At 49.1% G+C, this 24,845-nt stretch overlaps 1 protein-coding gene across 1 annotated transcript in view; it reads right to left on the reverse strand.

Moving 5' to 3' along the window:
* Positions 1-24,845, reverse strand: part of LOC144598346 (dedicator of cytokinesis protein 2-like) — an 894,447-nt gene that overhangs the window by 612,644 nt on the left and 256,958 nt on the right. The window contains exons 21-24 of the mRNA XM_078408406.1: positions 15,957-16,057; positions 10,276-10,410; positions 4,114-4,225; positions 3,393-3,463 (exon numbers count right to left, since the gene is read on the reverse strand). Coding sequence (XP_078264532.1) covers positions 3,393-3,463; positions 4,114-4,225; positions 10,276-10,410; positions 15,957-16,057 — 419 coding nt within the window. The remainder of the gene's footprint in view (positions 1-3,392; positions 3,464-4,113; positions 4,226-10,275; positions 10,411-15,956; positions 16,058-24,845) is intronic.

Genomic DNA, 24,845 nt, shown 5'->3' on the forward strand with positions numbered 1-24,845 from the left:
AATGGCAGTGCTGGCTGGAAGGGCCGAATGGCCTCCTCCTGCACCTATTTTCTATGTTTCTATATTTCCATGTTAAAATGGGCAGGTGGGGCGAGCGTAGATGGGGCATGTTGGTCGGCATGGGCAAGTTGAGCCGAAAGGCCTGTTTCGGTGCAGTATAGGGTTGCCAACTTTCTAACTCCCAAATACAGGACAAGGTGACGTCACCGCCCCGCGCCCCACGTGACCTCTCCCAGCCAGCACACTCAGCCCCGCTCCCCAAACACACTCGGCCCCACTCCCCGAACACACCCGCGGACTCGGTGGGCCGAAGGGCCTGTTTCCGCGCGGTTTCTCTAAACTAAACTACCCGGAGAAAACTCACGTTGTGACAGGGAGAACGTGCAAACTCCACACAGACACAGAGGTCAGGATGGAACCCAGGCCTCTGACACTGAGATATGTCATATATGTCATGTATGTCAGCCGGGACTGACATATGACGAAAGATTGGAAAGGCTGGGCTTGTATTCACCGGAGTTTAGAAGGATCAGAGGGGATCTTATAGAGACGTATAACATTATGAAAGGACAGGACAAACTAGATGCAGGAGAAAGAGAGAGGTTTTCAAGGGAGAGTAAGATAGAGCTCTTAATGATAGCGGAGTCAGGGGATATGGGGAGAAGGCAGGAACGGGGTACTGATTGTGGATGATCAGCCATGATCACGGTGAATGGCGGTGCTGGCTGGAAGGGCCGATTGGCCTACTCCTGCACCTATTGTTTATTGTCTACTGAATATGAGGAAATAAAATCATAGCAGTAATATTAAATAAATTCTGAGGGGTAACCTTTTCACACAAAGGGTGGTTGGTGTGTGGAACGAGCTGCCGGAGGAGGTAATTCAGGCAGTTACTATCGCAACATAGAAACATAGAAACATAGAAAATAGGTGCAGGAGTAGGCCATTCAGCCCTTCGAGCCTGCACCGCCACTCAATATGATCATGGCTGATCATCCAGCTCTGTAACCTGTACCTGCCTTCTCTCCATACCCCCTGATCCCTTTAGCCACAAGGGCCACATCTAACTCCCTCTTAAATAGGGCGGCACGGTGGCGCAACGGTGGCGCAACGGTAGAGTTGCTGCTTTACAGCGAATGCAGCGCCGGAGACTCAAGTTCGATCCTGACTACGGGTGCTGTACTGTAAGGAGTTTGTACGTTCTCCCCGTGACCTGCGTGGGTTTTCTCCGAGATCTTCGGTTTCCTCCCACACTCCAAAGACATACAGGTATGTAGGTTAATTGACTGGGTAAATGTAAAAATTGTCCCTAGTGTGTGTAGGATAGTGTTAGTGTGCGGGGACCACTGGGCGGCCCGGACTTGGTGGGCCGAAAAGGCCTGTTTCCGCGCTGTATCTAAAATATGAAATAAATATGAAAATATGAAATATAGCCAATGAACTGGCCTCAACTACCTTCTGTGGCAGAGAATTCCACAGACTCACCACTCTCTGTGTGAAGAAATGTTTTCTCATCTCGGTCCTGAAAGACTTCCCCCTTATCCTTAAGCTGTGAACCCTGGTTCTGGACTTCCCCAACATCGGGAACAATCTTCCCGCATCTAGCCTCTCCAACCCCTTAAGAATTTTATATGTTTCAATAAGATCCCCCCTAAGTCTTCTAAATTCCAGCGAGTATAAGCCTAGTCTATCCAGTCTTTCTTCATATGGAAGTCCTGCCATTCCAGGGATCAATCTGGTGAACCTTCTCTGTACTCCCTCTAAGGCTAGAATGTCTTTCCTCAGATTCCCAAAACTGTACACAATACTCCAGGTGCGGTCTCACCAAGGCCCTGTACAACTGCAGCAGAACCTCCCTGCTCCTATACTCAAATCCTCTTGCAACGATTCAGGAAACATTTGGACAGGTACATGGATAGGACAGGTTTAGAGGGATACGGGCCAAACGCAGGCGGGTGGGACTAGTGTAGATGGGGCGTGTAGGTCGGTGTGGGCAAGACGGGCCGAAGGGCCTGTTTCCACACTGTGGGACTCGGTGAAACCGGAGCACCTGGAGAAAACCCACCCGTTCGCGGGGAGAAGGTACAAACTCCGTACAGACAGCGCCCGTGGTCGGGATCGAACCGGGGGTCTCTGGCACTGTGAGGCAGCAACTCTGCCGCTGCGCCACCGTGTCGCCTTACGCAGTGTGCTCCAGGATACGTGACTATGACTATTTGATCGTTGTTCCCACTGCACGTCCACTCCCCGCATTACTCATCTGGCACTGCGAGCACCAGGCAAGATGAATGATGCAAAACAAGGAAGAAACCAGAGTTAAATCAAGGAAGCAAGTGAAAAGGGAAAGCACGAGGGGTTAGCGGGGTTAATTGAAGGGGTCGCCATTGAGCTGTGGCGGCAGCTCAATCAAGGGGAGTTGAACCCAGGGCCAGTGACGGCATAACTGACGTTGGACACAGAGCTGCACGCAGCAGCGATAAATATATTGGGGGAAAATAAATTAATTTCAAGAGGTTGGCATATCTCTGCACAAAGTGCAGCGAGACTTGGCTTTGAAGAATGGAAAATAAAAGCGCAAGGTTCTTCAACATGAAATAATTAAGCCCGTGGTCTTTCGGAAGCCCTGTGCTGAGAATGCAAATGCTCCATCAAATGGTATGCGTGTTAACTGCAAATATCCTCGGTTCCCGTGATGCTTTCATCAAGCATTTATAGAAACATAGAAACATAGGTGCAGGAGGAGGCCATTCAGCCCTTCAAGCCGGCACCGCCATTCATTGTGATCATGGCTGATCATCCACAATCAGTACCCCGTTCCTGCCTTCTCCCCATATCCCTTGATTCCTCTAGCCCGCAGAGCTCTATCTAACTCTCTCTTAGATTCATCCAGTGATTTGGCCTCCACTGCCCTCTGTGGCAGAGAATTCCACAAATTCGCAACTCTCTGGGTGAATAAGTTCCTTCTCACCTCAGTTCTAAATGACCTCCCCTTTATTCTAAGACTGTAGCCCTTGGTTCTGGACTCGCCCAACATTGGGAACATTATTCCTGCATCTAGCTTGTCCAGTCCTTTTATAATTTTGTATGTCTCTATAAGATCCCCTCTAATCCTTCTGAACTCCAGTGAATACAAGCCCAGTGTTTCCAAGTTTTCCTCATATGACAGTCCCGCCATCCCGGGGATTAACCTGGTGGCCCTACGCTGCACTGCCACAATAGCAAGGATGTCCTTCCTCAAATTAGGAGACCAAAACTGTGCACAGTACTCCAGGTGCGGTCTCACCAGGAGCCTGTCCAACTGCAGAAGGACCTCTTTACTCCTATACTGAAATCCTCTCGTTATGAAGGCCAACATGCCATTAGCTTTCTTCAACTTCGTCCACATCGCTTACCTCAGTAAGACCGGATCAAAGGTCGTCGCTACGTCTTGAAGTATCGTCGGCAAGTACTTGAGGGAAGCTCCCTGGAATGGGAAGAGAAAGGGAATCCGATGAGGTTACGAGATATCAGGGCATTGTGCTGACCAACACATGCATCAACATAGAAACATAGACAATAGGTGCAGGAATAGGTCAGTCGTACCTTCGAGCCAGCACCGCCATTCAATGTGATCATGGCTGATCATCCACAATCAGTACCCCGTTCCTGCCTTCTCCCCATATCCCTTGATTCCATTAGCCCCTAGAACTCTATCTAACTCTCCCTTGAAAGCATCCAGTGAATTGGCCTCCACCGCCTTCTGAGGCAGAGAATTCCACAGATTCACAACTCTCTGGGTGAAAAAGGTTTTTCCTCATCTCAGTGCTAAATGGCCTACCCTTTATTCTTAAGCTGTGACCCCTGGTTCTGGACTCAGCGGGACAGGCAGCATCTCTGGAGAGAAGGAATCTTTTCAGACAAGAATCTATCCACCTCTGCCTTAAAAATATCCATTGACTTGGCCTCCGCTGCCTTCTGTGGCAATGAATTCCACTGCTTTTTCATTTTTCACTGCTTTTCACTGTCGCTCGGTACACGTGACAATAAACTAAACAAAATAAACCAGGACTCTATGAGCACATCCATGGACAAGTGTTCCCCTGATTCCAACTCTGCTTCCTCATGTTTACTTACCTGCATCAGCAAAATGTTGCCTTCCAGTGGTGACTTCATCAGGACATTGAATTTCTCCAGTAGTATTCGCACTGAATCTTGGTACTGCTTCGTCTCCTTGCCCTCATAGAGCCTGAAACAAGGCAACAGATGGTTAACCATGCCATTACCCCTGCCCCTGACATCACTGAGGTCCCCAATCACAACCTTCCTTCCCCAAGATGGAAATATCAAACACTCAAGTCATGTTTCGGAAAAAGACCCCCTGCGGATGCTGGTTTAAATCGAAGGTAGACACAAAATGCAGGAGTAACTCGGCGGGTCAGGCAGCATCTCGGGAGAGAAGGAATGGGTGAACTTTCGGGTCGAGACCCTTCTTCAGACCGAAGTCAGGGGAGGGGGCGGGACAAAGACAGGATGTAGTCGGAGACAGGAAGACTAGTGGGAGAACTGGGAAGCGGGAGGGGAAAGAGAGGGAAAGCAGGGACTATCTGAAGTTAGAGAAGTCAATGTTCATACCAGTGGGGTGCAAACTGCCCAAGCGAAATATGAGGTGCTGTTCCTCCAATTTGCGCTGGGCCTCACTCTGACAATGGAGGAGGCCCAGGACAGACAGGTCAATAGACAATAGACAATAGGTGCAGGAGTAGGCAATTCGGCCCTTTGAGCCAGCACCACCATTCAATGTGATCATGGCTGATCGTTCTCAATCAGTACCCCGTTCCTGCCTTCTCCCCACACCCCCTGACTCCGCTATCCTTAAGAGCTCTATCTAGCTCTATCTATTGTCAGGTAGACAATAGACAATAGATTGGGAAAGTCATGTTGCTTTAATTGGACTATCAGACTTCAGTGTTATATTTTTGCACTAAATGTTGTACCGTTTATCCTTTATACCTTTAGAAAGGAGATGTGGAGGAGTTTATTTAGTCAGAGGATGGTGAAAAGAGGCATAGTCATCCATACAGTCACAGAGTCATACGGGCCCTTCGGCCCAACTTGCCCACACATGTCCCATCTACACTTTAATGGCTTTTCACTGTACCTCAGTACACCTGACAATAAACTAAACTAAACTAACACTAATCACACCAGTCTGCATTTGGCAATTTGGCATATAGGCTTGTATACACTGGAATTTAGAAGGATGAGAGGAGATCTTATCGAAACGTATAAGATTATTAAGGGGTTGGACACGTTAGAGGCAGGAAACATGTTCCCAATGTTGGGGGAGTCCAGAACCAGGGGCCACAGTTTAAGAATAAGGGGTAGGCCATTTAGAACTGAGATGAGGAAAAACATTTTCAGTCAGAGAGTTGTGAATCTGTGGAATTCTCTGCCTCAGAAGGCAGTGGAGACCAATTCTCTGAATGCATTCAAGAGAGAGCTGGATAGAGCTCTTAAGGATAGCGGAGTCAGGGGGTATGGGGAGAAGGCAGGAACGGGGTACTGATTGAGAATGATCAGCCATGATCACATTGAATGGCGATGCTGGCTCGAAGGGCCGAATGGCCTCCTCCTGCACATATTGTCTATTGTCTATTGTCTATAGAGTCATAGAGTCATAGATTGATATTGTGTGGAAACAGGCCCTTCGGCCTAACTCGCCCACACTGGCCAACAATGTCCCAGCTACCCTACCTAGTCCCTCTAGTTCTCCTACGCTCCATGGAATAGAGACCCAGCCTACTCGACCTCTAGACGAGACCTCACACCCTCTAGTCTTGGCAACATCCTCGTAAGTCTTTACTGAACCCTTTCAAGCTTGATCAATTACCCCTCCCAAACTGCCCTAGCCATGTACCTGCCTAAACATTACAAAGGTCCCTGCCTCAACTACCCCCTCCAGCAGCCCGTTCAATACACCCACCACCCATTGTGTGAATCCGTGAATTGATTGCCACAGATGGCTGTGGAGGCCAGGTTATTGGGTATTACTACAGTGGAGATTGGCAGATTTTGATTAGAAACTTAGAAACATAGAAAATAGGTGCAGGAGGAGGCCATTTGGCCCTTCGAGCCAGCACCGCCATTCATTGTGATCATGTCTGATTCTGCCCATGTTAGTGCCTCCAAAATGCAACATCTCAATTTCTTTGCAGCATTAAATTCCATCAACCATTCCTCAGCCCACCTGACCAACTGATTACGATTCTGCTGCAATTTCTGACAACCATCCTAACTAGCTACAATACCACCCAATTTCGTGTCATCTGCAAACTTGCTAACCGTACCATGTCCATTCTCACCCATGTTGTATCCCTTGTGCACTAGTTCTGTCATGTACACCAGGGACAATATGACGAGGCCGCATTTAGAGTTTTGTATTTAGCTCTGGGCACCATGTTATAGGAAAGATATCAAGCTGGAAAGGGTTCATAGAAACATAGGTGCAGGAGGAGGCCATTTGGCCCTTCGGGCCAGCACCGCCATTCATTGTGATCGCGGCTGATCATGCACAATCTGTAACCCGTGCCTGCCTTCTCCCCATATCCCTTGATCCCACTAGCCCCTAGAGCTCTATCTAACTCTCTTTTAAATTCATCCAGTGAATTTGTCTCCACTGCCCTCTGTGGCAGAGAATTCCACAAATTCACAACTCTCTGGGTGGAAAAGTTTCTTCTCACCTCAGCTTTAAATGGCCTCCCCTTTATTCTTGGACTGTGTGTGTGTGGCCCCTGGTTCTGGACTCCGGCGTTGCATTCGCTGTAAGGCAGCAATTCAACCGCTGCACCACCGTGCCGTGCCGCCCCATTAGATATACTCTTAGTACGGGTGTCAGGGGTTATGTGAAGAAGGCAGAGGAATGGGGTTGTGAGGGAAAGATAGATCAACCATGATTGAATGGCGGAGTAGATTCGATGGGCCAAATGTCCTAATTCTGCTCCTACGACATGAAATTATGAACTTTATGTGGACTGTGGGCAGCTGGATTGTTTTCATGTATAGTATTTATTTTATTACAATGTAGCGTCATAGTCTTACCACGTGGAAACAGGCCCTTTGGCCCAACTTGCCCACACCGACCAACATGTCCCACCTACACTAGTCCCACTTGCCTGCATTTGACCCATATCCATCTAAACCTGTCCTACCCATCTACCCATCTAAATGTTTATTAAATCTTGAGATAGTTCCTGGCTCAACTACCTCCTCCAGCAGCTTCTTCCATACACCCAACACCCTTTTCCATGAAAAAGATACCACTCAGGTTCCTTCTAGATCTTTCCCCCCCTCACCTTAAACCTATGCCTTCTGGTCCCCGATTCCCTTACTCCGTGCAAGAGACTCTGGGCATCTACCTGATCTATTCCTCTCATGATTTTTTACTCCTCCATAAGATCACCCCTCGTCCTCCTGCGCTCCAAGCGAAATAGAGTCCCAGCCTGCTCAACCTCTCTCTGTAGCTCAGGCCCTCGAGTCCTGGCGACATCCTCATAAATCTTCTCTACACCCTTTCGTTCTGCCCTATAACATGGCGTCCAAAACTGAACACAATATTCTCAGTGTGGCCTCACCAACGTTTTATACAACTGCAACACGAGTTCCCAACGTCTATACTCAATGCTCTGACTGATGAAGGCCAGAGTGCCGAAAGACCTTTTGACCAAGGAGAGGTTGAGTAAGCTGGGTCTCTATTCTTTGGAGCGCAGGAGGATGAAGGGTGATCTTATAGAGGTGTATAAGATCATGAGAGGAATAGATCGGGTAGATGCACTGAGTCTCTTGCCCAGAGTAGGTGAATCGAGAACCAGAGGACATAGGTTCAAGGTGAAGAGGAAAAGATTTAATAGGAATCTGAGGGGTAACTTTTTCATACAAAGGGTGGTGGGTATATGGAACGAGCTGCCAGAGGAGGTAGTTGAGGCTGGGACAATAGAAAATAGACAATAGACAACAGGTGCAGGAGGAGGCCATTTGGTCCTTCGAGCCAGCACCACCATTCAATGTCATCATGGCTGATCATTCTCAATTCCCCGTTCCTGCCTTCTCCCCATACCCCCCTGACTCCGCTATTCTTAACTCTATCTAGCTCTCTCTTGAATGCCAGAGAAACATGGATAGGACAGGTTTGGAGGGATATGGAACAAACGCGGGCAGGTGCGACTAGTGTAGCTGGGACATTGTTGGCAGGTGTGGGCGAGTTGGGCAGAAGGGCCTGTTTCCACACTGTATCAATCTATGACTCTATGACTCTATACAGAAGCCAATTAACCGATAAACCTGCATGTCTTTGGAATGTGGGAGGAAACCGGAGCACCCGTTGAAAACCCCAGTGGTCACAGGGTCGAACCCAAGTCTCTGTAAGGCTGCAACTCGACTGCTGTGCCACCGTGCTGCCCTGTGTAGCATGCCTCCCATCTGGTTCAGCGATCCTTACAGTTTAAGGATTATCCTTCTCCCCTTTCCAATTCAACCGATGCAACGCATTTGTAATCTCGCACCTTACCAGCTCTACCTCTGCGCCGCCGTGCCACCCTCATTAGTTGAGTTTGGTTTAGAGATATAACGCAGGGAATCAGGCCCTTCAGTCCACCGGGTCTGCACCGACCAGCGATCCCCACACACTAACACTACCCTGCACACACTGGGGACAGTTTTACATTTATACCACGGCAATTAACCTACAAACCTGCATGTCTTTGGAGTGTGGGAGGAAACCGAAGATCTCGGAGAAAACCCACGCAGGTCACGGGGAGAACATAGAAACATAGAAACATAGAAAATAGGTGCAGGAGTAGGCCATTTGGCCCTTCGAGCCTGCACCGCCATTCAATATGATCATGGCTGATCATCCAACTCAGTATCCCGTACCTGCGTTCTCTCCATACCCCCTGATCCCTTTAGCCACAAGGGCCACATCTAACTCCCTCTTAAATATAGCCAATGAACTGGCCTCAACTACCTTCTGTGGCAGAGAATTCCACAGATTCACCACTCTCTGTGTGAAAAAAACTTTCTCATCTCGGTCCTTAAACTGTGACCCCTGGTTCTGGACTTCCCCAACATCGGGAACAATCTTCATGCATCTGGCCTGTCCAACGCCTTAAGAATTTTGTAAGTTTCTATAAGAACCCCCTTAATCTTCTAAATTCCAGCGAGTACAAGCCGAGTCTATCCAGTCTTTCTTCATATGAAAGTCCTGCCATCCCAGGAATCAATCTGGTACGTACAAACTCCACACAGACAGCACTCGTAGTCGGTATCGAACCTGGGTCTCCGGCGCTGCAAGCAGTGTAAGGCAGCAACTATACCGCTGCGCCACCGGGCCGCCATGAATTCCAGGGAACATGGCGATTTGTCGATGCTTCTGGCCGACGGCGACTCTCCTCACCCAGAGGGTTGTGAATCTGTGGGATTCTCTGCCACAGAAGGCAGTGGAGGCCAATTCACTGTAGCTCTTGGGGCTAACGGAATCAAAGAATATGGGGAGAAAGCAGGAACGGGGTACTGATTCTGCAGGACCTATACATCAGGAGGTGCAGATCCAGAGCCAGCAACATTATGGGGGACCCCTGCCACCCCAGCAACGGACTGTTCCAGCTGCTACGGTCAGGCAAACGCCTCCGCTGTCACGCTGTGAAAACAGAGAGGATGAGACGGAGTTTCTTCCCACAGGCCATCAGGACTGTTAACTCTCATATCACCAGGGACTAATTTAATTTACTGTATTAATTTATTTTTTGTGTTAAAAAAAATAATTCTATTCTGTTTTGTAGTTTTAGCACAATCCGCAGGCGTTGCCACTTTCAATAGACAATAGACAATAGGTGCAGGAGGAGGCCATTCGGCCCTTCGAGCCAGCACCACCATTCAATGTGATCATGGCTGATCATGGCTGATCATTCTCAATCAGTACCCCGTTCCTGCCTTCTCCCCATACCCCCTGACTCCGCAATCCTTAAGAGCTCTATCCAGCTCTCTCTTGAATGCATTCAGAGAATTGGCCTCCACTGCCTTCTGAGGCAGAGAATTCCACAGATTCACAACTCTTTCATTTCACTGCACATCTTGTATATGTATGTGACAAATAAACTTGACTTGGCTTGACTTGACTTGATTTTGGATGATCAGCTACGATCATATTGAATGGCGCTGCTGTCTCGAAGGGCCGAATGGCCTCTTCCTGCACCGGTTTTCTGTGTTTCGATGTTTCTATGGCCAAGCAATGGAGGGACTCACTGCGAATAGAGGCATCTCGAACGGACTGTGAACTTGAAGATGTACTCCAATGCTTTGAAAGCTCGTTTGAGAGGCATGCAGTCGTGGCCGCGGCTGGCGTTGTCCACATACTCCGTCAGCACTGACAGCAACTTCCTACAGCGTGAAGGAGAGACACCGTTAGAGAGAGTACCATCCCAAATCACACTGAGCAAACACTCCACTGTGATATTTAGCAGTCAGGTAGGCACCGTGGCGGTCACGGTGGCGCAGCGGTAGAGTTGCTGCCTTACAGCGAAAGCAGCGCCCGAGACCCGGGTTCCATCCCGACTACAGATGCCGCCTGTACGGAGTGTGCACGTTTTTTAGATTTAGAGATACAGCGCGGAAGCAGGCCCTTCGGCCCACCAAGTCCGCGCCGCCCAGCGATTCCCGCACACTAACACCACCCTACACCCACTAGGGCCAATTTTTACATTTACCAAGTCAATTAACCTACAAACCTGCACGTGTTTGAAGTGTGGGAGGAAACCGAAGATCTCGGAGAAAACCCACGCAGGTCACGGGGAGAACGTACAAACTCCGTACAGACGGCGCCCGTAGTCAGGATCGAACCTGAGTCTCCGGCGCTGCATTCGCTGTGAGGCAGCAACTCTACCGCTGCGCCACCGTGCCGCCAACGTTCACCCCGTGACCAGCGTGGGTTTTCTCCGAGATCTTCGGTTTCCTCCCACACTCCAAAGACGTGCAGGTTTGTAGGTTAATTGGCTTGGTAAATGTAAAAATTGTCCCTCGTGGGTGTAGGATAGTGTTAATACTCGGGGATCGCTGGTCGGCGCGGACCCGGTGGGACGAAAGGGCCTGTTTCCAAGCTGTATCTCTGAGCTAAATTAAACTAAACTAAAACTCAGCGGGACAGGCAGCATCTCTGGAGAGAAGGAACGGGTAGTATAAGAAAATAACTGCAGATGCTGGTACAAATCGATTTATTCACAAAATGCTGGAGTAACTCAGCAGGTCAGGCAGCATCTCGGGAGAGAAGGAATGGGTGACGTTTCGGGTCGAGACCCTTCTTCAGACTGGTTAGGGATAAGGGAAACGAGAGATATAAACAATGATGTAGAGAGATAATGAAGAATAAATGAAAAATATTGATCAGCTTGATTTTAGTTGGGTTTATTGTCACATGTACCAAGGTCGCTCACATGCCACCCAGTCAGCAGAAAGACTATTTTAGGGGTGGCACAGTGGCACAGCAGTAGAGTTGCTGCCTCACAGCGCCAGTGACCTGGGTTCGATCCTGACTACGGGTGGTGTCGGTACGGAGTTTGTACGTACTTCCTGTGACCTGTGCGGGTTTTCCCAGGGTGCTCTGGTTTCCTCCCACACTCCAAAGGGTTGCAGGCTAATTTGCTACAGTAAAAATTGTAAATTGTCGCTAGTGTGTTGGATCCTTCTAGTGTGCGGGGATCGCTTGTCAGCTCAGACTCGGTGGGCCGAAGGGCCTGTTTCCATGCTGTATCTCTAAAGTTTGAAGTCCACAGTAAAGTCTGACGTGTGTTGGAATAGACCACCAGGTGGCGCCAGCAATGGCTGCCTTGCCAACAGTCTGTCCGTCCCTTGCTTCCTTTGTTGTTTGTTTGTACGTGTTGAACGTATGTTTTTAGTGTTCTTTGGCTTGTTTTATGTGGGGGTTGGTTTGGGGGGAATGTTTTCTAATCTCTTACCTCGACGGAGATGCGATTTTTTTTCCGTATCGTGTCTCCGCCCGCACTGCGGCCTAACATCGAGGAGTCGGTGGCCTTTGCTGGAGATCGATTTCGAGAGCTCCGCCACGGGAGCCTGCGGACTTAACATGACGGAGCCCGCGATCCCTTTGCCAGGGATCGAGCTCTGAGCTCTACGGCGGGCCTGTAACATCGTGGAGCTCGCGGTCTCTGGTTAGAGACCGACTTCGGGAACTCCAAGCCACGGGAGCTTCGACCGCCTCGACGCGGGGGCTACGACAGCCGGCTGCGGGGGCTTCGATCGCCCCGACTGCGGATGGTTCGACTGCCCCGACCGCGGGAGAATAAAGAGGAAGAGGTTTGGACTTTATTGCCTTCCATCACAATGAGAAACGTGGACAATCCACTGCGGTGGATGGTAATGTTAACTTTTATCTAGTTGCGTGTCTTGTTGCTTTTTTTTTTTTGTACGGCTGTGTGGTAATTCAAATTTCACTGCACCTTAATCGGTACACGAGACAATAAACTGACCTTGAAACCTTGAATATACTCCACTTGCCTGGTGAGTGGATCACAGTTTGAGGCTCGAAAACAATTAGACGATACATGATTACAATCGAGCAGTCCACAGTGTACAGATGCAGGGTAAAGGGAATGACGCTTAGTGCAAGGTAAAGTCCAGTAATGTCCAATTAAAGATACTCCTAGGGTCTCCAATGAGGTAGATGGGAGGCCAGGACCACTCTCTAGTTGGTAGTAGGATTGTTGCCTGATAACAGCCAGGAAGAAGCTGTCCCTGAATCTGGAGGTGTGCGTTTTCACACTTCTGTACCTCTTGCCCGATGGGAGAGGGGAGAAGAGGGAGTGGCCAGGGTGCGACTGGTCCTTGATTGTGCTGCTGGCCTTGCCGAGGCAGCGTGAGGTGTAGATGGAGTCAGTGGAAGGGAGGTAGGTTTGTGTGATGGTCTGGGCTGCGTCCACAACTCTCTGCAATTTCTTGCATCTGTGAAGTAGCAGCACTATCAATTGCCTTCCCTCCAACTCAACTGGAAAATACAGGTTCAGGTTTATTCTTGTGCTCTACATACTCGGAGACCGAGAGGAAGGCCAAAGCTCCCCTACAAAGACACAATTACAAGCGACTAGACCAAGTGGACCCGTTGAACCCAAACCTCTCCTGCATTGGTGCAGCACTCCCTCCTCCCCACTCCCCTCCCCCCGCCCCCTTCCACCCTCCCTTCCCCTCTCCCCCCATCCCCCCCACCTCCCCCCTCCTCCCCCCTCCTCCTCATCAAACTTCCCCCCCTCCTCTCCCCCCACATCCCCCCTTATCCACCCTCAACCCCTTCCCCCCTCCCTCCTCTCCCCTACCCCCCTTGCTCCTTCCCCTCCTCTCCCCTTCCCCTCCCCCCCTTCCACTCCACCCACTCCATCCCCCTCAACCCCCCTTATCCTCCCCCCTACCCCCTCCCTCCCTACACCCTCCTCCCTCCCTCCCCCTCCTCCTCCCTCCCTCGGAGATAGTTCTAAACTTTAAAATGTGAATATCTTTAAAAACATAACACCGATTTCAATGAAACTTCTTCCATTAGCACCAAAGGGACGACGGTGAGTAAGGTGGGCCTAAAATGGTCGCGCTATCGTGTAACGTTTTGGCTGTAGTTCAGGAACAAACAAACAAACAAACGAGAGTTTTAGTGTTACAAGCTTCAATATGGACACTGCCAACTGGGAAGTGGCAGCTGAGGACCGTGGCAGGTGGAGGGAGGACCTCCAGGCGGGCATGAAACATCACGGCAGCAAGTGGTTCTAGACCCTGGAGCACAGACGGCAAAGATAGCAATAGACAATAGACAATAGGTGCAGGAGGAGGCCATTCGGCCCTTCGAGCCAGCACCGCCATTCAATGTGATCATGGCTGATCATTCTCAATCAGTACCCCGTTCCTGCCTTCTCCCCATACCCCCTGACTCCGCTATCCTTAAGAGCTCTATCTAGCTCTCTCTTGAATGCATTCAGAGAATTGGCCTCCACTGCCTTCTGAGGCAGAGAATTCCACAGATTCACAACTCTCTGACTGAAAAAGTTTTTCCTCATCTCAGTTCTAAATGGCCTACCCCTTATTCTTAAAATGTGGCCCCTTGTTCTGGACTCCCCCAACATTGGGAACATATTTTCTGCCTCTAACGTGTCCAACCCCTTAATAATCTTATACGTTTCGATAAGATCTCCTCTCATCCTTCTAAATTCCAGTGTATACAAGCCTAGTCGCTCCAGTCTTTCAACATACGACAGTCCCGCCATTCCGGGAATTAACCTAGTAAACCTAAGCTGCACGCCCTCAATAGCCACGGATAGACTCCCCAGAACAACGACCAGAGACGTCTATTGTCTATTGTCTATTGGTCTGCATCCCAGGGTACACAGGGAAGTGGCTCTAGAAATAGTGGACGCAATGGTGATCATTGTCCAATGTTCTATAGATTCAGGATCAGTTCCTGTGGATTGGAGGATAGCTAATGTTATCCCACTTTTCAAGAAAGGAGCGAGAGAGAAAACGGGGAATTACAGACCAGTTAGCCTGACTTCGGTGGTGGGGAAGATGCTGGAGTTAATTATTAAAGAGGTAATAACGGTGCATTTGGATAAGCAGTACAAGGATAAGTCCGGTAAAAGGACTGGACAAGCTAGATGCAGGAAAAATGTTCCCAATGTTGGGCGAGTTTAGAACCAGGGACCACAGTCTAAGAATAAAGGGGAGGCCATTTAAAATTGAGGTGAGAAGCAACTTTTTCACCCAGAGGGTTGTGAATTTGTGGAATTCTCTGCCACAGAGGGCAGTGGAGGCCAAATCACTGAATGAATTTAAAAGAGAGTTAGATAGAGCTTCAGGGGCTAGTGGAATCAAGCGATATGGGGAGAAGGCAGGCACAGGTTACTGATTGTGGATGATCAGCCATGATCACAATGAATGCCGGTGCTGGCTCGAAGGGCCGAATGACCACCTCCTGCACCTATTTTCTATGTTTCTATGTTTATTTAGTTTAGAGATACAGCGCAGAAACAGGCCCTTCGGCTGACCGGGTCCACGCCGACCAGCGATCCCCACACATTAACACTAACCTACACCCACTAGGGACAATTTACAATTATTTCCCAGCCAATTAACCTACAAACCTGCGCGCCTTTGGAGTATAGGAGGAAACCGGAGCACCCGGAGAATGCCCAGGCAATTTTTACATTTTTACCAAGCCAATTAACCAGAGACCCGGGTTCGACCCTGACTACAGGTGCTGTCTGTAAGGAGTTTGTGCGTTCTCCCTGTGACCGCGTGGGTTTTCTCCGGGTGCTCCGGTTTCCTCCCACACTCAACGTTTACAGGTTTGTAGGCTAATTGGCTTCTGTATATTGCCTCTAGTGTGTAGGATAGAACTAGTGTACAGGTAGGCATGGACTCGGGGGGCCGAAGGGCCATTTTCCACGCTGTGTCTCTAAACTAAACGAAAACTATTATGAGTGTGACAACCGACGTCTATTTTTAGTTTTAGAGATACAGCACGCACACAGGCCCTTCGGCCCACTAAGTCCACGCCGCCCAGCGATCCCCGCACACTTACACTATCCTACACACACTAGGGACAATTTACAATTATTTCCCAGCCAATTAACCTACAAATCTGCGCGCCTTTGGAGTATAGGAGGAAACCGGAGCACCCGGAGAATGCCCAGGCAAGTCACGGGGAGCACGGACAAACTTCCGTACAGACAGCGCCCGTAGTCGGGATGGAACCCGGGTCTCTGAGGCTGTGAGGTAGCAACTCTACCGCTGCGCCACCGTGCCACCCTCTTCAGGGGTCACAAATCGAAGTAAAGCCAAATGTTGTTCAAACGATCTCCTCAGCCACCAACTTCAATGATACTTCAATGACATTCATTCATTGAATGAGAGAGCACGTCACTCTTTGTCAGACATACTTGTAAGCCAAGGTGGCACTGAAGTGCTGTCGAATATAAGCTTCCAGTACAGCATTGAAGTGTTGGAACTTCCTGTCTGCTATCAGCCCAATGAGAAATACCTGTAATCACAAGAACAGGATAAAACAGAGGTCAGTGGTGTTGAGAGATACAAGTCGGGGTACAAGCACTTTCGGCCTACCGGGTCTGTGTTGACCAGCGATCCCCGCACACTAACACTTTCCTTCACATAGTAGGAACCATTTGACGGAGATGATGGAAAAACATTTTCACTCAGAGAGTTGTGAATCTGTGGAATTCTCTGCCTCAGAAGGCAGTGGAGGCCAATTCTCTGGATGTTTTCAAGAGAGAGTTAGATAGAGCTCTTAAAGATAGCGGAGTCAGGGGGTGTGGGGAGAAGGCAGGAACGGGGTACTGATTGGGGATGATCAGCCATGATCACATTGAATGGCGGTGCTGGCTCGAAGGGCCGAATGGCCTCCTCCTCCCCACCTATTGTCTGTTTGCAATTATACTGCAACCAATTCACACACAATACCTGTACGTCTTTGGAGTGTGGGCGCCTGTAGGAAACCCACGCAGGTCACGGGGAGAATGTACAAACTCCGTGCAGGCAGCACCCGAAGCCGGGATTGAACTCGAACCGGGGTCTCTGGCGCTGTGAGGCAGCAACGTTACCGCAGCGCCCCATCGCCAACCCTTCCTCGACAAACTCTGCCGGTGTGATTTACAGGTTACCCAAGATCCTCGCGCATAATATAGAAACAAGGAAGTGGAGATTCATGAACATCCCAGCTCCTTCCACACCCACAGGCCCTGTCTCTGTCTACCCCCACATCCCATATGCTCGACTTGGACTCAAACCTATTTCTCCCCTCCTCTCTCCCCCCCCCCCCCCCCATATTAGTCAATAGACAATAGGTGCAGGAGGAGGCCATTCGGCCCTTCGAGCCAGCACCGCCATACAATGTGATCATGGCTGATCATTCTCAATCAGTACCCCGTTCCTGCCTTCTCCCCATACCCCCTGTCCACTATCCTTAAGAGCTCTATCTAGCTCTCTCTTGAATGCATTCAGAGAATTGGCCTCCACTGCCTTCTGAGACAGAGAATTCCACAGATTCACAACTCTCTGACTGAAAAAGTTTTTCCTCATATCCGTTCTAAATGGCCTACCCCTTATTCTTAAGCTGTGGCTCCTTGTTCTGGACTCCCCAAACATTGGGAACATGTTTCCTGCCTCTAACGTGTCCAACCCCTTGATAATCTTATACGTTTCGATAAGATCTCCTATATTACTTCCTCTAGCTTCACAATTCACAACTCTTCAATCCTTTTGTCTCACGTCTTCTATCTTTTCATCTCCCGGCCGACCTTAGTCCGACCATCCCCACCCGAGGTGCTGAATGTAGACACAATATGCTGGAGTAGCTCAGCGGGACAGGCAGCATCTCTGGAGAGAAGGAATAGGTGGCGTCTTAAGTCTGAAGTCTGAAGAAGGGTCTCGACCCCGAAACGTCACCCATTTGTTCTCTCCAAAGATGCCGCCTGACCTGTTGAGTTACTCCAGCATTTTGTGTCCATCTTCAGTGCAAGCCAACATCTGCGGTTCCTTCCTCCAGAGATGCTGCCTGACCCATTGAGTTATTCCAGTACCTTTTTGTCCTTTTTTTGGTAAACCAAATCAAACAGACCTGTACATCAGACACACCTTGGATTTGGACAGGTACACAGAAAGGACAGATTTAGAAACATAGAAAAAAATAGAAAATAGATGCAGGAGGAGGCCATTTGGCCCTTCAAGCCAGCACCACCATTCATTGTGATCATTGCTGATCGTCCACAATCAATAACCCGTGCCTGCCTTCTCCCCATATCCCTTGATTTCACTAGCCCCTAGAGCTCTATCTAACTCTCTCTTAAATCCATCCAGTGATTTGGCCTCCATTGCCCTCTGTGGCCGAGAATTCCACAACTCTCTGAGTGAAAAAGTTGCTTCTCACCTCAGTTTTAAATGGCCTCCCCTTTATTCTGTGGCCCCTGGTTCTGGACTCGCCCAACATTGGGAACATTTTTCCTGCATCTAGCTTGTCCAGTCCTTTTATAGTTTTATATGTTTCTACAAGATCACCTCTCATCCTTCTAAACTCCAGTGAATACAAGCCTAGTCTTTTCAATCTTTCATCATATGACAGTCCTGCCATCCCAGGGATCAATCTCGTGAACCTACGCCGCACTGCCTCAATTACAAGGATGTCCTTCCTCAAATTGGGAGACCAAAACTGTACACAACACTCCAGATGTGGTCTTACCAGGGCCCTGTACGACTGCAATGAAGTGTTGAACCCTTCATTCACAAACTCAGCGTGCAGACTAGAGAAAGGCACAAAGTGCTGGTGTAACTCAGTGGGTCAGGCAGCCTGTCTGGAGAACATGGATCGGTGATGTTTTGTGTCGAGATTGAGATTAGAACTGCACAGCCACAGTCAGGGAGAATAAAAAAGCAAATATTTGCACTAGCACCCCCACTTTAACTTCACTGCTCATTTAACAGGTTTAGTTTCGTTTAGTTTCGTTTCAGAGATGCAGCTTGGAAACAGGCCCTTCAGCCCACTGACTCCGCACCGACCAGCGATCACCTGTACACTAGTTCTATCCCACACAATAGGGACAATTTACAGAGGCCAATTAACCTACAAACCTGCACGTCTTTGGAATGTGGGAGGAAACCGGAGCACCCGGAGAAAACCCACGCAGGTCATTGAGTCATACAGTGTAGAAACAGGACCTTCTGCCCAACGTCTCCACACAGGGCAGCACGGTGGCGCAGCGGTAGAGTTGCTGCCTTACAGCGAATGCAGCGCCGGAGACCCGGGTTCGATCCCGACTACGGGTGCTGTCTGCATGGAGTTTGTACGTTCTCCCCGTGACCCGCGTGGATTTTCTCCGAGATCTTCGGTTTCTTCCCACACTCCAAAGACGTACAGGTATGTAGGTTAGTTGGCTGGACAAATGTAAAAAAGTGGGTGTAGGATAGTGATAATGTGCGGGGATCGCTGGGCGGCACGGACACGGTGGGCCGAAGGGCCTGTTTCCGCGATGTATCTCTAAATCTAAAAAAAAATTCTGAATCCCATCTACACTAGTCACACCTGCCTGCGTTTGGCCCATATCCCTCTGAATCTAAGAGTGCGGCACGGTGGCACAGCGGTAGAGTTGCTGCCTTACAGCGAATGCAGCGCCAGAGACCCTGGTTACATCCCGACTACGGGTGCTGTCTGTACGGAGTTTGTACATTCTCCCCGTGACCTGCGTGGATTTTCTCCGAGATCTTCGGTTTCCTCCCACACTCCAAAGACACGCAGGCATGCAGGTTGCTTGGCTTGGTAAATGTAAAAATTGTCCCTCGTGGGTGTAGGATAGTGTTAATGTGCGGGGATCGCTGGTCGGCGCGGACCCGGTGGGCCGAAAGGGCCTGTTTCTGCGCTGTATCTCTAAACTAAACTAAACTTCCTCAAACTCAATTGCAACAAATCTGAAATCATCATCATTGGTCCAAAAATGCTCACCAAATCCACCCAAAACTTCATCCTCAACATTGATGGTCTCCCAGTATCCACCTCACCTCACATCCGGAATCTTGGAATCATCCTTGATCAAACCCTCTCCTTCGACAAACACATCAAACACATCACAAAGACAGCCTTCTTCCACCTCAAAAACATTGCCCGTCTCCGTCCATCCCTCTCCTCCACAGCTACAGAAACCCTCATCCACGCCTTCATCACCTCCCGTCTGGACTACTGCAACAGCCTCCTCTATGGCGCACCCTCAAAAATCATCAATAAACTTCAATACATTCAAAACTCCGCTGCCCGTCTACTCACACACACCTCGATCCGTGACCATATCACCCCCGTCCTTTATAAACTCCACTGGCTCCCCATCCCCCAGAGAATCCAGTACAAAATCCTCCTCATAACCTACAAAGCCCTCCATAACCTGGCCCCATCCTACCTGACCGACCTCCTCCACAGGCACACTCCCACCTGCACCCTCCGCTCTGCCGCTGCCAATCTCCTATCCCCCCACATCCGGACTAAACTCAGATCCTGGGGGGACAGGGCTTTCTCCATCGCTGCTCCCACCCTATGGAACTCACTACCCCAAACCGTTAGAGACTCCCCCACACTCACCACATTCAAAACATCGCTGAAGTCTCACCTGTTCAGCACTGCCTTCAACCACTGAAGGTCACCTCACCTACTGTCTCCTTTCTCTGTTCATTTATTTATTTACTTATTTATCTATTTATTAATTTCCCTATGTTCTCAAAATCTCTGTAAAGTGTCTTTGAGTATATGAAAAGCGCTATATAAATAAAATGTATTATTATTAAACTAGTTCTATGCTACACAATAGGGACAATTTACAGAGGCCAATTAACCTACGAACCTGCACGTCTTTGGAATGTGGGAGGAAACCGGAGCACCCGGAGAAAACCCATGCAGGTCATAGAGTCATACAGTGTGGAAACAGGACCTTCTGCCCAACGTCTCCACACCATCCCATCTACACTAGTCACACCTGCCTGCGTTTGGCCCATATCCTTCCAAACCTGTCCTATCCATGTACCTGTGTAAATGTTTCATAAACATTGTGATAGTCCCCGCCACAGGGTAGAAAGTACAAACTGCGCCCGTGGTCAGGATCGAACCCGTGACCCTGGCGCTGTGAGGCGGCGACTCTACCGCTGCGCCACCATGCCGCCCTGTGTGGCATGTGATCGGTCTGGCTCAGTAATCCTTGCAGTTTAGGAATTATCCCTCTCTCCCCTGTCCTTTTCAACCGATCCAATACATTTTGTAATCTCGCACTTTATCTCCTCCACCATAATGTAATGGTTCACTAATATTTGACGCCAATTACCACCTTTCAAACCAACATGAATTATTTCCAATCTCAGGCCTGCTTGTGAGTTTAGCGGAAGACCCCAGCGGGTCGATTTATTTCCTTTGGGTGATTCGGGAAGGAACAATTTTAAATTAATTCAAGCTTCTGCTCGTACCCGAACGGATCACACAGCCGAGCCGACACGGGGCTTCTGTTAGCCTTGATCAGTAATTGTCTTTGAGTTTCCTAGGACCCCTGGGTACCTCAGGAAGAACAGGAAATTCATGAGGCGAGGTGTTTCACTGGTTGCTAATCCAAAGTGATGGACAGTGAATGAATTACAAATTAAAGTAGAACTACATTTCCCCGACGAGCTGGAAAGGGAGCAGAAAAGATTTACGAGGATGCAGCCAGGGCCCCAGTGGTTCAGCTATGAGAAGGAGGAGGTTGAGCAGGCTAGGACTTTATTCCTCAGAGTGCAAGAAGACGAGGGGCGAACTTCTCGAGTTTGTGAAAGGAATTTATTTAGTTTCATTTCGTTTATAGACAATAGACAATAGGTACAGGAGGAGGCCATTCGGCCCTTCGTGCCAGCACCGCCATTCAATGTGATCATGGCTGATCATTCTCAATCAGTACCCCGTTCCTGCCTTCTCCCCATACCCCCTGACTCCGCTATCCTTAAGAGCTCTATCCAGCTCTCTCTTGAATGCATTCAGAGAATTGGCCTCCACTGCCTTCTGAGGCAGAGAATTCCACAGATTCACAACTCTCTGACTGAAAAAGTTTTTCCTCATCTCAGTTCTAAATGGCCTACCACTTATTCTTAATCTGTGGCCCCTTGTTCTGGACTCCCCCAACATTGGGAACATGTTTCCTGCCTCTAACGTGTCCAACCCCTTAATAATCTTATATGTTTCGAGAAGATCCCCTCTCATCCTTCTAAATTCCAGTGTATACAAGCCTAGTCGCTCCAGTCTTTCAACATATGACAGTCCCGCCATTCCGGGAATTAACCTAGTAAACCTACGCTGCACGCCCTCAATAGCAAGAATGTCCTTCCTCAAATTTGTTTAGTTTAGTTTAGGGATTCAGCGCGGAAACAGGCCCTTTCGGCCGACTGGGTCCGCGCCGCCCAGCGATCCCCGCACATTAACACTATCCTACACACACTAGGGACAATTTTTACATTTACCAAGCCGTCTTTGGAGTGTGGGAGGAAACCAGAGATCACGAAGAAAACACACGCAGGTCGCGGGGATAACGTGCAAGACAGCACCCGTAGTTGGGATCGAACCCATGTCCCCAGAGCTGCATTCGCTGCAAGGCAGAAACTCTGCCGCTGAGTTACCCCAACATCTTGTGTCTACCTTCGATTTGAACCAGCGTCTGCAGTTTTTTTCCCTACCCTTTGAGTGAAATATTTCTCCTGGAGTCCCACTTATATAAGAGGTCTCTGTCCACTTTCTACTTTGCCTTCTGTCCTGCGGTTTGAGAATCCTCTCTGCTGGGATAGACTGTGAGCATTCACTTTATTCTTGTACCTCATGATCATCCACACCTCACTAAAGTCACCCCTCAACTTTACATGCTCCAAAGCAGAAACTCCCAGCCTCTCCACGTTTTTCTCTGCCACTCAAGCCTGCGATCCAGATAAGACCCTGATGAATATCTTCTACACCCTTTCCAACTTAATGGTATCTTTCCTATAGCTGTGCGACCAAAACTACACGCCAGTAATCCGAGAGTGGTCTCCCAATGTCTTGTACAGGTTAAAGACTTTACTTTAGACTTTCGAGATACGTTTTTTTCACCCAGAGAGCTGTGAGTCTGTGGAATTCTCTGCCACCGAAGGCAGTGGAGGCCAATTCACTGGATGCTTTCAAGAAAGAGTTAGATTTAGGTCTTCGGGCTAACGGAATCAAGGGATATGGGGAGAAAGCAGGATTTTGGATGATCAGCCATGATCATATTGAATGGCGGTGCAGGCTCGATCCCGACTACGGGCGCCGTCCGTACGGAGTTTGTACGTTCTCCCCGTGACCTGCGTGGGTTTTCTCCGAGATCTTCGGTTTCTTCCCACACTCCAAAGACGTGCAGGTTTGTAGGTTAATTGGCTTGGTAAATGTAACAATTGTCCCTAGTGGGTGTAGGATAGTGTTAATGTACGGGAATCGCTGGGCGGCACTGAACCAGTGGGCCGAAAGGGCCTGTTTCTGCGCTCTATCTCTAAACTAAACTAAAAAAAAGTCATAGAAGCAGAATTAGGCCATTCAGTCCATCAAGTCTATTCCACCATTTAATATGGCTGATCTATCTTTCCATTTTCCTGGCTTGTCCCCATAACCCCTGACACCCTTACTAATGAAGAATCTGTCAATCTCCACCTTAAAAATATCCATTGACTTGGCCTCCACAGATTCACCGTCCTTTGTTTAAAGTAATTCCTGCTCGTCTCCTTTCTAAAGGTATGTCCTTTTGAGGCTGTGCCCTCTGATCCTGGACTCTCCCACAAGAGGAAACATCCTCCCCACATTTACACTATCCAGGCCTTTCAATGCTTCAATGCATGGCTGGTATATTGCCAAGTGTTTAGGAAGCTGGAGTCTTATTGTTACAGAAGTCAAATCATTGTACTGGCTTTCTCTTAGCTCTTTTATTTAATTGAATACCACAGTTTGTTCATTTAATTTACCTCTGCCTTAAAATTGTTCAGGGACTCGGCTCCCATAGTTCTCTGAGGAAAAGAGTTTCAAAGATTTATCTCTCTCTTTTAAAATTAAAATAAAGAAATTAAAAATAATTCATCTTTGTCTAAGAAAATAACTGCAGATGCTGGTACAAATCGAGTCCCCTGCAAAAAGTCTATCCCCTACTCCCAATTCCTCCGTCTACGCCGCATCTGCGCCCGGGATGAGGTGTTTCACACTAGGGCATCAGAGATGTCCTCATTCTTCAGGAAACGGGGCTTCCCCTCTTCCATTATAGATGAGGCTCTCACTAGGGCCTCTTCTACATCCCGCAGCTCCGCTCTTGCTCCCCCTCCTCCCACTCGCAACAAGGACAGAATCCCCCTCGTTCTCACTTTCCACCCCACCAGCCAGCGGATCCAACAAATCATCTGCCAACATTTCCGTCACCTACAACGGGACCCCACCACTGGCCATACCTTCCCATCCCCTCCCCTCTCTGCGTTCCACAGAGACCGTTCCCTCCGTAACTCCCTGGTCCACTCGTCCCTTCCTACCCAAACCACCCCATCCCCGTGCACTTTCCCCTGCAACCGCACGAGATGCAACACCTGTCCCTTTACCTCCCCCCTCAACTCCATCCAAGGACCCAAACAGTCTTTCCAGAGGTTCACCTGCACCTCCTCCAACCTCATCTATTGCATCCACTGCTCTAGATGTCAACTTATTTACATCGGCGAAACCAAGCGCAGGCTTGGCGATCGCTTCGCTCAACACCTGCGCTCGGTCCGCATTGACCAAACTGATCTCCCGGTGGCCCAGCACTTCAACTCCCCCTCCCACTCCCAGTCTGACCTTTCTGTCATGGGCCTCCTCCAGTGCCATAGTGAGGCCCACCAGAAATTGGAGGAACAGCACCTCATATTTTGCCTGGGCAGCTTGCAGCCCAGTGGTATGAACATCGACTTCTCCAACTTTAGATAGTTTCTCTGTCCCTCTCTTCCCCTCCTCCTTCCCAGATCTCCCTCTATCTTCCTGTCTCCACCTATATCCTTCCTTTGTCCCGCCCCCCTGACATCAGTCTGAAGAAGGATCTCGACCCGAAACGTCACCCATTCCTTCTCTCCTGAGATGCTGCCTGACCTGCTGAGTTACTGCAGCATTTTGTGAATAAATACCTTCATCTTTGTCTTTAGTTCAGTTTAGAGATACAGCGCGGAAACAGGCCCTTTGGCCCACCGGGTCCGCGCCGACCAGCGATCTCCGCACATTAACACTATCCTGCACCCACGAGGGACAATTTTTA

This window comes from Rhinoraja longicauda, chromosome 1 (assembly GCF_053455715.1).
Source record: "Rhinoraja longicauda isolate Sanriku21f chromosome 1, sRhiLon1.1, whole genome shotgun sequence".
Lineage (NCBI taxonomy): Eukaryota > Metazoa > Chordata > Chondrichthyes > Rajiformes > Arhynchobatidae > Rhinoraja > Rhinoraja longicauda.